Source organism: Hemitrygon akajei, chromosome 24, assembly GCF_048418815.1.
Source record: "Hemitrygon akajei chromosome 24, sHemAka1.3, whole genome shotgun sequence".
Classification (NCBI taxonomy): domain Eukaryota; kingdom Metazoa; phylum Chordata; class Chondrichthyes; order Myliobatiformes; family Dasyatidae; genus Hemitrygon; species Hemitrygon akajei.
Window position 1 is genome coordinate 2,574,092 of NC_133147.1, and position 13,024 is coordinate 2,587,115.

General features: G+C 43.2%; 1 protein-coding gene across 3 annotated transcripts in view; it reads left to right on the plus strand.

Moving 5' to 3' along the window:
- The first annotated feature begins 6,018 nt into the window (after window positions 1–6,018).
- The window catches only part of LOC140715566 (uncharacterized), a 31,867-nt gene continuing 24,861 nt past the window's right edge, over window positions 6,019–13,024 (plus strand). For all 3 annotated transcript variants that reach the window (XR_012096161.1, XM_073027919.1, XM_073027920.1), the window contains exons 1-2: window positions 6,019–6,091; window positions 12,802–12,843. Coding sequence is in view for 2 of the 3 variants with exons in the window: in XM_073027919.1 (XP_072884020.1) it covers window positions 6,061–6,091; window positions 12,802–12,843 (73 nt within the window). In the remaining variant the exon portion in view is untranslated. The remainder of the gene's footprint in view (window positions 6,092–12,801; window positions 12,844–13,024) is intronic.

A 13,024-nucleotide genomic window follows, 5' to 3' on the forward strand; every position in this document is an offset into this window, starting at 1 on the left:
AAATTTTGAATACTCACCATTTAGAACGCTGGAGTTGTGATCGAAGACCACTCTGACTCTTGCTCCTGAGGCAAAAAACATCGGCGTGTCCTGTCTGCTCCCTTAACTATGTAATCTCCGCTCTTTACTGCACTGGTCGTCTCCTCAGCTTCTCTTCTGAGCATAGAGACATACTCGATGCGGTCTATCCATGTTAGATCGTCCTTATCCCCAGACAGTATCCGAAGTGGTATACTTGTCATTGAGAGAAACTGCCATAGTGATACTCTGCACTGGTTGTCTATTTCCTTTTCTTCCCCTGACAGTCACCCAGGTACATGCCGCCTGCAAATTAGGGGTGACTATCTCTCTGTAGCTCCTATCTATCACCTCTTCATTCTCCGGTATGAGCCGAATGACATCTAGCTGCAGCTTTTCTTCGGAGAGATGAAGATATCAAGGAGGGGGTGCCTTTCCAAATTTTGGCACATTTCATACAAGGAACACGCCACTAAATATGACCCCATTTTTAGCGTACTAGCTATGTACGAAAAGAAAAAGAAAGCTACTTAGACCCTTACCTGGAGCCTGCAACTATGCGTACCAAAGCTTGATATAGCCCAATGCTCTTGAGCCAAAGTCGGACCAACCGTCCAATCTAACAGTTTCTCACTTCTACAAAATCCTCTCCGTCTATATCGTTTTTTTTATTTAAATGAAATAAAACTCACTCCTGAGGAGACTTGCAGTTTTCAGATAGCTACCTCATTGCAAGATGTCGCTCTCTCACTTGCTACTTCAAGCAAATAAAGCATTGGATTCTTTACGTGTTGCCATACAATGGACAATAGACAATAGGTGCAGGAGTAAGCTATTCGCCCTTCGAGCCAGCACCGCCATTCAATGTAATCGTGGCTGATCATCCACAGTCAGTACCCCGTTCCTGTCATCTCCCCATATCCCTTGACTCCGATATCTTTAAGAGCTCTATCTAACTCCTTCTTGAAAACATCCAGAGCATTGGCCTCCACTGCCTTCTGAGGCAGGGCATTCCATAGATCCACAACTTTCTGGGTGAAAAAGTTTTTCCTGAACGTTCTAAATGGTCTACCCCTTATTCTTAAACTATGCCTCTGGTTCTGGACTCCCCCAACATCATGAACATGTTTCCTGCCTCTAGCATGTCCAATCCCTTAATAATCTTATATGTTTCAATCTGATCCCCTCTCATCCTTCTAAATTCCAGTGTATACAAGCCTAGTCGCTCCACTCTTTCAACCTATGACAGTCCCGCCATCCCGGGAATTATCCTCGTGAACCTACGCTGCACTCCCTCAATAGAAAGAATGTCCTTCCTCAAATTTGGAGACTTAAACTTCACACAATACTCCAGGTGTGGTCTCACCAGGGACCTGTACGACTGCAGAAAGACTTCTTTGCTCCTATACTCAACTCCCCTTGTTATGAAAGCCAGTATGTCATTAGATTTCTTCACTAGCTGCTGTACCTGCATGCTTACTTTCAGTGACTGATGTACAAGAACATCTAGATCTCGTTGTCCTTCCCCTTTTCCCAAGTTGACACCATTCAGATAGTAATCTGCTTCCTGTTCTTGCCACCAAAGTGGATAACTTCACATTTATCCATACATAGTAATAGCATTCATATTTAATGATACCTTAGTTTAAAAGAGGAAAGTCAGAAATAATCACCGAAGCAGAATTGCGACAAAGGCAGTAGCTTGCAGGTGGCAAAAGACGAATAAAAGTAAACTATGAACACAGAATGAAAGAGAAATAAATGGAAGAGAATGAAAAGAAGGTTGTTAGACAGGTGGATAGATGGTCAGATCGTTAAGTAGATAGAGATAGATAGAGGGACAGAGAAACGAGAGAGATAAATAGATAGATTATATTTGCAAAACTCCCGAAACCTGGTGACTGTGTGGTTTCATTTTGCTATATAGATCCGTACAAAAATTAAGCCAAAGAATCGACGCATACTTTCACGTGACCATTCTACAGGAGAGAACTTCAGTGGTATAATGAAGTTTCATGAGGGAAGTTATGGACGTATTGCTGCCAGGATAAACCAATCAGTGCCTCAACTACAATGAACAGAATATGGAGTACAAAGGTATAGTCCATGAAGCAACGGGGCACTCACTGAGGGCTCCTTATTGGAACTGCCCTAATATGTCGATACCACTAGATGACTTCAGAGAATATCCATTTCCTCCTTTCACTACATTCATCAATGGGAAAGAATTGGACATTGATAGCCAAAAGGAAGGGTTCCATTGGGAAGTTATATCAACTTTTCACTAAAAGTAAGAACTGCTTGTAGAATTGAAGTAGATGTGAATTGCCATCGTGATTTTCTAACCACCATTGATGCTGCCCTCACCCGTATCTACTCCGTTTCCCAATTTCTGCCCTCATCCCATCCTTCCGCCGCTTTAGCAGTGATCATTTTTTTCGTCCTTCCCTACCAACCCAAGAGACTAACAGATCATGCTCCGTAATTTCTGACGTTTTCAAGAGGATCCTTCCTACCTCCCAACACCACCACACCTCCATGACTCCATGATTCTCCTGTCCATTGGTCTTTTCCCACTAATCTCCCTCCCAGCACATTCCTGCAAGCGAACTACATGCTACAGTTGTCCATTCACCTCCTCCTTTTTCTCCATTCATGACCTTAAAATTCTCCTTCCAGGTGAGGCAACACGTCACCTGCTATCATCTCGGGTTAGCAACTTTATCCGGTTCTCCCCATGCGGCTTGGAGGGTGGAGGAACAACACAATATATTCTGAATATGTAGCTTCCAAACCGATGGCATAACTATCGATTTCTCCTTCTGGTAAAAAAAAATGAACCTCTTCACTCTTTTTCTATTGCCGATTCTGGCCTCTACCTCCCTTCACCTGGTTACGCATTCCGTAGGTCCTCTCCTCCTTCCCTTTCACCTATGATCCACTTGCTTTTCTTGTCAGATTCCATCCTCTCAAGCCATTTATCATTCTTGGCGTCCCCTATTTCCAAAGAAACATAGGAATGCTGAAGGAAGTCAGCAGACTCTTCATGAGGTCTGGAGTGGAAGGAGGAACGTACCAGGATACAAAGGTGAGAAAATGAACGGAGTGCAAGGTGGAAAGTGAGAGATAAGGCCAGGTTGGTAGCATAGGGGAATTATATGAGAATCTGATAGTTGATAGGTTGAAAAGATAAAGGGCTAGAGAACAAGTAATCTAATAATAGAGGCGTGTGCACCACAGATAAGGGGAAAGCGAATGGACTGCGGTAGTCAGATGAGGATAAAAGAAGCGGTCAGAAGGGAGACACTGTGAAAAATGCAAGGTATGAGAAGGAGCAAGGGGAAAAACATCGAAAGTTAGAGAAATCGATATTCATGTCATCAGGTTGGAAGCTACCCAGAGGGAAAATTACATTTTGTTCCTCTAACATGAGAGTGGCCTCATTGTGGAAGTAAAGGACACCATGGACCAAAATGACAGAAAGGAAATGGGGATGGGAATCAGAATGGTTTATAAACATAAAATCCTTCTTGTTAAGGATGGAGCGATGATGCTTAACAAAACGGTTCCTAGTCTACGTCGGGTCTCACCGACGTAAAAGTGGACCAATTGATAGCACCGCTGCGCGCCATTCATAGTACCCTCAGACGCATCGCCTCCCTTTCCCGACCCTCACTACTCTTTCCCACTGTCTTTACAGTGAAAGTGTTGCTTTATCCTTATCTACCATCCCGTAAGACTAGACTTCTACCACATGATTCTTCAACAGTTCGGCCATTTTCAACCGGATCCAGCCACCACTCACTTCATTACCGCCCCAAAACACACTCTGAATCTAAGTTCTCAACAGGGATGGCTCTTTCCGTGATTCCCTTGTCCATTTGGAGCTCCCTACTATTCTGCCTGCTGCACTTATCCCTGCAAGCGCAAAAAGTACTACACCTGCCCATTCACTTCCTGTCTCATTTCAGGGCCCCAAACAGCCATTCATGGTGAGGCAAGACTTTACCTTCAACTCCGTTGGTCTCGCCAGCTGTGTCCAGCGCTTCCAAAGCGGCCTCCTCTACCAACAAACATAAGGAGTCAAATGTTTACTTCTTTGCAGAAGATTTATGAAACGTTTTACGGACGTGAAAAGAAAGAACCAGTAATTAAAAAAAAAGACAGTAATATGAATTCAGACAATTTATATTAAATATGATTCACTATCGTGTAAATTGTCCGCGAGTAATTCAAGGGGAACCAGGCTATAGGATTTATATGAAGTCTATTGTGATTGTGTTGCAAGGTAAATATTGTGGAAGGAAGTAGGATTTTTGAAGAGGTGACAGCTAGTCACTCGCCCGCGAGAGATTGAAACCAATCTGGAAGGAAGCGTCAAAAGCTAATTGTAAAATTATTCAAACGGGAGCCAGCGTTTCCCTCAGTATATATGAAGAGACGAAAAATTGGCGAGGATTTTTCAAGGCCTCCCACATCCTTACTCACATACACGCTGTCACCACTTTACTTTTCTGGGTTTTCGGAAAGCAGCATGTAAAACCAAATTGAGGAATAGTACCATCTGACTGGGACAGCCGCAACAACCATGCTGATACATAAGCACGATCAACACACACAAAATGCTAGTGGAACACAGCAGGCCAGGTAACATCTATAGGAAGAAGCACTGTCGACGTTTCGGGCCAAGACTAACTGGAAGAAGATATCGTAAGTGATTTGAAAATAGGAGGGGGTGGGTTGAATCAAGGAGTTGGAAAGGTGATAGGCAAAAGTGATGCAGAGCTGGAGAAGGGAAAGGATCATGGGACGGGCGGCCTAGGGAGAAAGAACGGGGAAGGGGAGCATTAGAGGGTGATGGAGAACCGCACCGGCCTTTTAGATTGGCGAGACCCAACGCAGATTGGGAGGCCGTTACGCTGAACACCTACGCTCTCTCCGCCAGAGAAAGCAGTATCTCCTAGTGGCCACACATTTTAATTCCACGTCGCATTCCCATTCTGGTATGTCTATCCATGGCCTCCTCTACTGTCAAGGTGAAGCCACCCTCAGGTTGGAGGAACAACACTTTACATTCCGTCTGGGTAGCCTCCAACCTGACGGCATGAACTTTGATTTCTCTAACTTCGTTAATGCCCCTCCTCTCCTTCTTACCCCATCCCTGATATATTTGTTTCCACCTTTCTTTTTTTCTCTCTCTCTCTCTACCCATCACTCTTTGACTGTTCTCCATCTCCCACTGATGCTGTCCTCCCACTTTCTTTCTCCATAGGTCTCCCGTTCCATGATCCTTTCCTTTTTTCATCTCTGTATCCCTTTTGCCAATCACCTTTCCAGCACTTAGCTTCACCCCACCCCCTCCTGTCTGCTCCTATCATTTCGGATTCTCCCCTCCCCCTCCTACTTTCAGATCTCTTACTATCTTTTCTTTCGGTTAGGCCTGAGGAAGGGTCTCGGCCAGAAACGTCCATAGTTCGTCTGCCTATCGATGCTCCCTGGCCTGCAGCATTCCACCAGCATGTTGTGTGTGTTGCTGGAATTTCCAGCATCTGCAGATTTCCTCGTGTTTGCATAGCACGATCCTTCGTTTGACATGCACCCATAATTATCCAAAAATACCTGGATGTACTCTCCTCAACTGGGAAGTAAGCTACTTGCAGAATCTCGAAGATAAGAATAGACCTTCTGCCTATCCTTACCTTCTGTGGAAGCGAGGTAAACTCTAAAGCCAATATCAGAAACAGACAATGGACCTTGCGAATTCAGTGTTACTAACAAAACAAAAGAAAATCTAAACAGCAGCCTTATCATGTAAACGCAATTCTTTCCAGATTCACTGTCTTCCTAATCCGCTGACGTTTAGTCTAGTTTATCAGTTTCCATTTCAAACAATGTAAGCATCAGTAATGTAGCGGTGATTGTGGTATCACGTGACCATGCCAGCCGCGCCCTAATGCATAACACTCTCGACACCTCCGGGTAAAATTATCAGCCGTCCAACTTCAGAGAAGTGTGCTGTGTTGAAGCTACCAGCATTAGAGCATGAGCAACACCGCTTTCTTTCTAGTGGTTGGTGAGTTCTGCCACAATATTCTATCGAATTAGACTAATTCAGTATCTCTCAGACAGCACGTTAAGTTAGTGTGTGCTTAGTAATTAGAAACAGTCACAGCAACGCTGTAAAAAAATAAATCGGTAGAAATGCATCAAAAAATGTTCTCCCAAATTAGAAAGAACATTCTTACATCTACCTGTACATTCTAAAATATATGTAGTAATTTGCACAGCTATTTTTATTAGTTTTACTTGAGATCAAGTTTGCCGTCTGTTGACTAGAATGCAAAAGAGTAGCTTTCATGTTTTCTGGAAAGCACTGAGCAAAGCGATGAGGTGAAATCCAAAGAAATGTTTACCCTTGGTAGTGCACTGTAAAAATATCGCTCCATTACGTGTGGCACGGTGCATTTTGATAACAGAAAAAAGTGTTTTATATAGATCACTCAATAAGGAAAACAAGAAGAACACATATTTTTACAGACGGTAGAAAAAAAGTCTAAGTAAGTTTTATTCTGAGTAAATTTTATGAATTTGAAACCAGCTTCCGCTTTCTCTGATTTAATGCTTCTCTGTTGCTGTAACGTAATTAACTGAAGGTATTCATGATTGTTCTTACTTTCCTTAATTTCTCCATCTATAATACTTCCTAATTTTATAGTAATGGCCATGAACAACTATGAATAAGACATTCATAGATACCGTGTCTGAAAAAGGCCCAACGGAATGTTTCTGGGGGTAAATAGAGCAATGCTGAGGGAAAGGAACAGATTGAAGATAACGTCCTCATTTAGCCCATCTGAACCAACCACTGAGAAACGGACTTAAGGAGGGTTCGAGAAAGATCAACTTTAGGAAAGGTCGTGAAGTTGCTGCACACCATATTGGTTATCATCATCTTATAGACACCGGTCTTTCCTGATACTATTGTTAGAGACGCTTTTCCATTGTTTACAGAACAATTCGCTAACGTTTAGACCGGCCAGTAATGCTACACAGGAAACAACACAAACCTCATGTTGCAACAGTGAAGTGTTGCATTCTCAACTCCCACCCTGAATGCACTTAACTTTCCAAAACAGAACGACCTTGCTGGGATTCCAAGCTTTTTTCACGATTAAGAAGCAGCCGCATCCACGTAAGGGTGCAATTAAAAAAAAGCTGTTCGACATATCATTTGCACATTGCCTGCTAGTAATAGCCTTGTGCATAGGCAGTCCTGTATACCTGTGATATACCCGCAGAGATTATAGTGGAAAATGGAATCTTTTCCACACTAAAAATGGGTCTATTCTTCAAAGATATATCCATCAATGCAGAGCTCGGAGACCACGGTCCCTCAGGCAGCAGAATTCAGCATTTGCCGGCTGAACGCACGATTCACACCTTAAACGACACTAAATATGCGCAATTTTCACTTCCAACTCTCACACTGCAGAGCTGTTCCTCTTTATCAGAATCCCATCGTTTCTGAACTGCGACTGCAGTTTATTTTTGTTTCATTATTATTATTATTATTATTATTATTATTATTATTATTATTCAAAGTCGTAGATTCATATAACTGTTCACACTGCGGTCAACGTCTCGAACACACTACCAGGGAAAATGGTGGAATCAAACACCACACACCCTGAACCCAACTTGTCTTAATCATCAGCATCAGGTTGCCTTGAAATTCCTTATTAAATTCTTTACCAAAGATCTTTGAGACGACATTCACTCATGTGTATAGGCCAATGTCAGCCCTATCACCTGCAAAAAAAAAGTCGCGTTCATGACATGACTTGCTCCACACATAAACATTTTGGGTACCACTAAATACCTGTCATTATTGCGCATATGGAACTGAGCTCAGACATATGAGTCCCTTGAAGCAACTGTCTTTTCCAAATATTTGTACACTATTTTCCTAATCTGCTTAAGTTAACACTATTGACGTTATTGGTATTGTGGACTGTGTCAAGGCAGCAGATTTATTCTCAAGGGTTTAATTCTATCAACCAGAATGTCGTTTTTCCCTAAATTAACTTGTATTTCCCGTCCACAATGCTAAAATAAATAAATATGTTTTTAAAAAAATCACATGCCTACAAATTCTCACCTCCTCTTCCAACAATATCTCGCCTCGATGCCAATTGTTTCAAACTGCTGAACCTATTCCCCACTCTTCTTTCTCGCTTAACTGAATGAAGTCAGGAGATTAGTGGAGGAGACAGCAGATTTGCTTCAAGGGAATTAATTACAATGGTACTCCGCCGATCAAGACGATGCTGAGTGTCTTACATTCTTACTTTGATAATTTGACCTCATGGAATGTAGAGAATTGGTCAGGAAAGAGACTTGATGAGGTGGTTTGTCTGTTACTATAATGCATGCTAAAACAAGTTATTCAGTCCTAATAAAGGAGCTTGGCCCGAAACATCGATTGTTTATTCATTTGCAGAGATGGTACCTGACCTGCTGAGTTCCTTCAGCGTTTTGTGTATATTGCTTTGGATTTACAGCATCTGAAGACTTTGCCGTATTTATGAAGCAAATTATGTATTCTCTTGTTGCGCGACCCGCCCGTATTTCTGCCAATATTGTTAACTTCTTTATTTTTATATTGACCTGTAATAGATAGCAGAGAATGTTACCTGTAGGGACAGGGCCTTCTCCCTGGGGTGTTTGCGTCGAACTTATAGCCAAACGATCTGCAGACCAGCCGGGTCTGCAGATTATTTACTTGAATTATGACCCACCTGTCATAGGACGGGTGTTGAATCAGGACTCAATTGCAGGACAAAGACACTGGAGACCCGGAAACAGGACGAGACGGATCCCAAGGACAGGACGGGTCGAGGTTTGAGGCTAGAGGCTGCAGGCTTAATTGCTTGGGGAACTCGGAGGCTGGAGCTAGAGGCAGACTAGGAACTGTACATCAACATGGAGCAGAGACCTATCCTCCGACAAGTCAGGACTCAGCTTTAACAAGGCACTGACATGAAACGGGACAGTACACAAACATAGGGCCGGGACTTATCCACCGACAAGCCGGGATTCATCTATAACTCCACACCAAGGTGGGGCAGGACCATCCGTCGGGTAACGGCAGAACGGCCTGACCTACCCGACGGAGGCAAAAACACGACAAGACAGATTCCCCCTGCAGGGCAAAGGCAGAACTTACCGCACGGGGGGGAGGACAGGAAGAGACAAACACCAAGGAACGACAGACAGTTCCACCTCTGCATCAGGGTAGCTCCGAGTAGCCGGTACTGCCGTCAGCCTTGGCTGGCTCCGGAAGCAACCGGATCCCTACCTAGCTCGGAGTGGCTGACAGCCACCCGGCTGGTTCTGGAAACAGCTGAACCCATACCGCAATGACTGCTACAACTACTGCCAGCAAGACTGCCAGAAGCCATGGTTCGCCAACACAGCCCCAAGGATGGCAATAATCCATTCTAGCCTTCCACCAGCCATCTGTGCCATGAACATCTTGACAAAGCGACCCCCCAACCACACTCAATACCAGGGCCACTTATATTCCCAATTCCAATATGAGTCTCAGGTGTTTTTAGTTAACTCCAACAGCAGCAAGGGGCCGCTGGAAAACCCGGACTTCGGACTGAAACACCACACCACCATTCCATGGCTGTTTAGGTGTCTGGCGACACATCACTTACTCGTTGCTATCCAAGGAAGGTACCTCTCAATGTGTCAAGATCCCACCTCCAAAATCCCATATATGCTCTTAGCATTTGACATTTTAAATCCAATGAAATAAATCTTATATATGACCTGCATAATGGTATATAGTTCTATATGGCTATACCTCACCATCACTGGCTCGAAAGTAAGCATTCGAAGTTACCCGAACGCTCTTTATAATTAATCCGTTCTTAAGTAGGCAAAATCCTGGTGAACTTTCTCTGCATTCTATCAGAAATCTCCACATACTTCCTGCAATATACCCAATTGGTTTATACATCGAATCCAAATGTGTTCTCAGAAAGTCCCAAAGCGTCGTGGTTTAACACCAAAAGGACCTTTTCTCCTTTTGGTCGGTTTCTACTTCTGCACGTTTCTTTTCTGGAATGTTTCAGTTCCCTTTTAATCATATTACATCATATATTCAATTAACCCCTCAAGCGGTTTTATTTGGATCTTTGCCTTAGTCTTCATTGAATTACAGAAACTATTCTGTTTACAAAATCTTAATCAATATCATGCTGTTGCATTGGCAGCATTTGGCCAACCCCCCCCCCCCCCCCCCACAGACACACACACACACACACTCACACACACATATACACAAGGCATAGGTTTTTGCTTAATTTTGTCTGGAGAAACTATCACATGTCAGAAGAAACCAAAGTGTAGTTGAGGCACAATATGATTAGTAATAAGCATTGCTTTGTGACAGGCAGGTCATGCATAACGAGCCTGATTGAATATTGTGAGGATGTGACGAAACACGTTGATGAAGGGAGAGCAGTAGACGTACTGCATATTAATTTCGGCAAGGCATTTAACAAGGTACTCCACGCAAGGCTTTATGAGAAAGTAAGGGGGAATGGGATCCAAGGGGAAATTGCTCTGTGGATCCAAAACTGGCTTGCCCACAGAAGACAAAGAGTGGTTGTAAACGGGTTATATTCTGCATGGAGGTCGGTCACCAGTGAAGTGCCTCTGGGATCGTTTCTGGGACTACTACTCCTTGTGACTTTTATAAATGACCTGGATGAAAAAGTGGTGGGATGTGTTAGTAAATTTGCTAATGACACAAAGGTTGGAGGTGTTATGCATTGTGTGGAGGGATGTCAGAAGTTACAGCAGGTCATTGATAGGATGCAAAATGGTCTCAGCAGTGGCAGATGAATTTCAAACTAGGTAAGTGTGAAGTGGTTCATTTTGGCAGATCAAATATGATGACAGAATATAACATTGATGGTAAGACTCCTGGCAGTGTGGAGGATCAGAGGGATCTTGGAGTCCGAGTCCATAGGACAGTCAAGGCTGCTGCGCAAGTTGAGTCTGTGTTTCAGAAAGCATACAGTGCATTGGCCTTCATCAATCGTGGGGTTGATTTTAGGAGCCGAGAGGTAATGTTGCAGCTATATAGGACACCGGGCAGACCCCACTTGGAATACTATACTCAGTTCTGGTCGCCTCACTATAGGAAGGGTGTGGAAACCATAGAAAGGGTGCAGAGGAGATATACAAGGATGTTCCCTGGATTCGGGGGCATGCCTTATGAGAATAGGTTGAGTGAACTCGGCTCTTTTTCCTTGAAGCGGAGGTGTATAATGGAAGGCATTGATCGTGTGGATAGCAAGAAGCTTTTTTTCCACAGGGTGGATATGACTGGCACAAGAGGGCACAGTTTTAAGGTGCTTGGAAGTAGGTACAGAGGAGATATCAGGGCTAAGTTTTTTTTTACGCAGAGTGTGATGAGTGCGGGTATAGGTTACCGGCAACTGTGGTGAAGCTGGATACAATACGGTTTTTAAGAGACATCTGGACAGGTATATGGAGCTCAGAAAAATAGAGTGCTATGGGTAACCGTAGGTAATTTCTCAGGTAAGGACAGTTAGACACAGCTTCATGGGCCGAAGTGTCTGTACTGTGCTGTAGGTTTTCTATGTTTATGAAATCCAAAGGTCGAATCCGAGCAAAACGATGTCCATACAGCTGATTCCACGTTAATTGGTTGTATAAACAACATGCGAGCTTAAAAATGGCATTTTGCACCCCTCCCTACATAATTATTGCCTCACTCTAAATAATTAATATTTGCAGCCTGAAGGCAATATCCACTGCAGGCCAGGATCTCTGATTAGTACTATAGTGTAGAAGAATTTCTTGCAGAGTTAAAGAGACAGTTGATGCCGTGTGTGGACATCAAGCTGAATATACAGTAAACAATATCTGTTGCCTATATAATGCCTGTACCACCTTCTGCACGCTATGCATATACGTCACAGCGTTTATCGCATTTGCCTCAAGTAGAACTGCTGTTAATGCATTCCATGCAACCATTACTCTCCGATTATAAACCTTGTCTTCGATATCGCCGTTGAGCCCGTTTGAAGTTAAATGCATTCCCCTCTAAGAAACAATGCATGCTGTCTACCATGCCTATGTTTTTCATAAATGTAGTACATTCTGTCAGGTCACCTCGCTGGTTTCTCTATTCAAGTGGCATGGAAAACCAAAGTTTGTCTAAACTTTCCTTTCGGCACAACTCCTCTGTTACATCCAACATCCTGGTTAACCTTTTCTGCGCTCAATATCAGCCGTCTACTTCCTTCCAAATTGTGGCGACCATAATTGACTTCAGTACACTTGATAACCTTTTCGCTCATGAACTCAATGCCTCAACTAGTAAAACAAGATTGCCCTACGTATTTTTTATCTTCATTTTGTGCAGCCATTTTTTCCATATGCTGAATCATTTACGGATCCCACGTTTATAAAAACTGCGTCTTGTGTGTGTGTGTGTGTGTGTGTGTGTGTGTGTGTGTGTGTGTGTGTGTGTGTGTGTGTGTGTGTGTGTGTGTGTGTGTGTGTGTGTGTGTGTGTGTGCGGGCGCGTGCGCGTGCGCATTTGTTCCACAGAGAGGTCTGCAACCAGAGTTTGGGGGAACAATGGACAAAGAGTCATTTTGAGGCGTGGAATTCAACGATTAGCAAAAATATGTTGACAGTAGAATTCGTATAACTAATTCTATCTTCCTCCCTTCAGTGCTCGTGAAGATTCAGATGAGCAATACTCAAGGTACTGAAGGTTAGTGACAAAATTAGTTTCCGTTGTATTCAAAAAGTTTTTAAGCTAACCGCTATTGTTATACGTTGCTTTATTTTGGATATGTTATCTGATCAAGCTTAAAACATCTATTTCCTTAACCATATGTTCCACAACACATTTATTTGCAACTGTCACACGGTGGTACAAATAAGATTTGGCC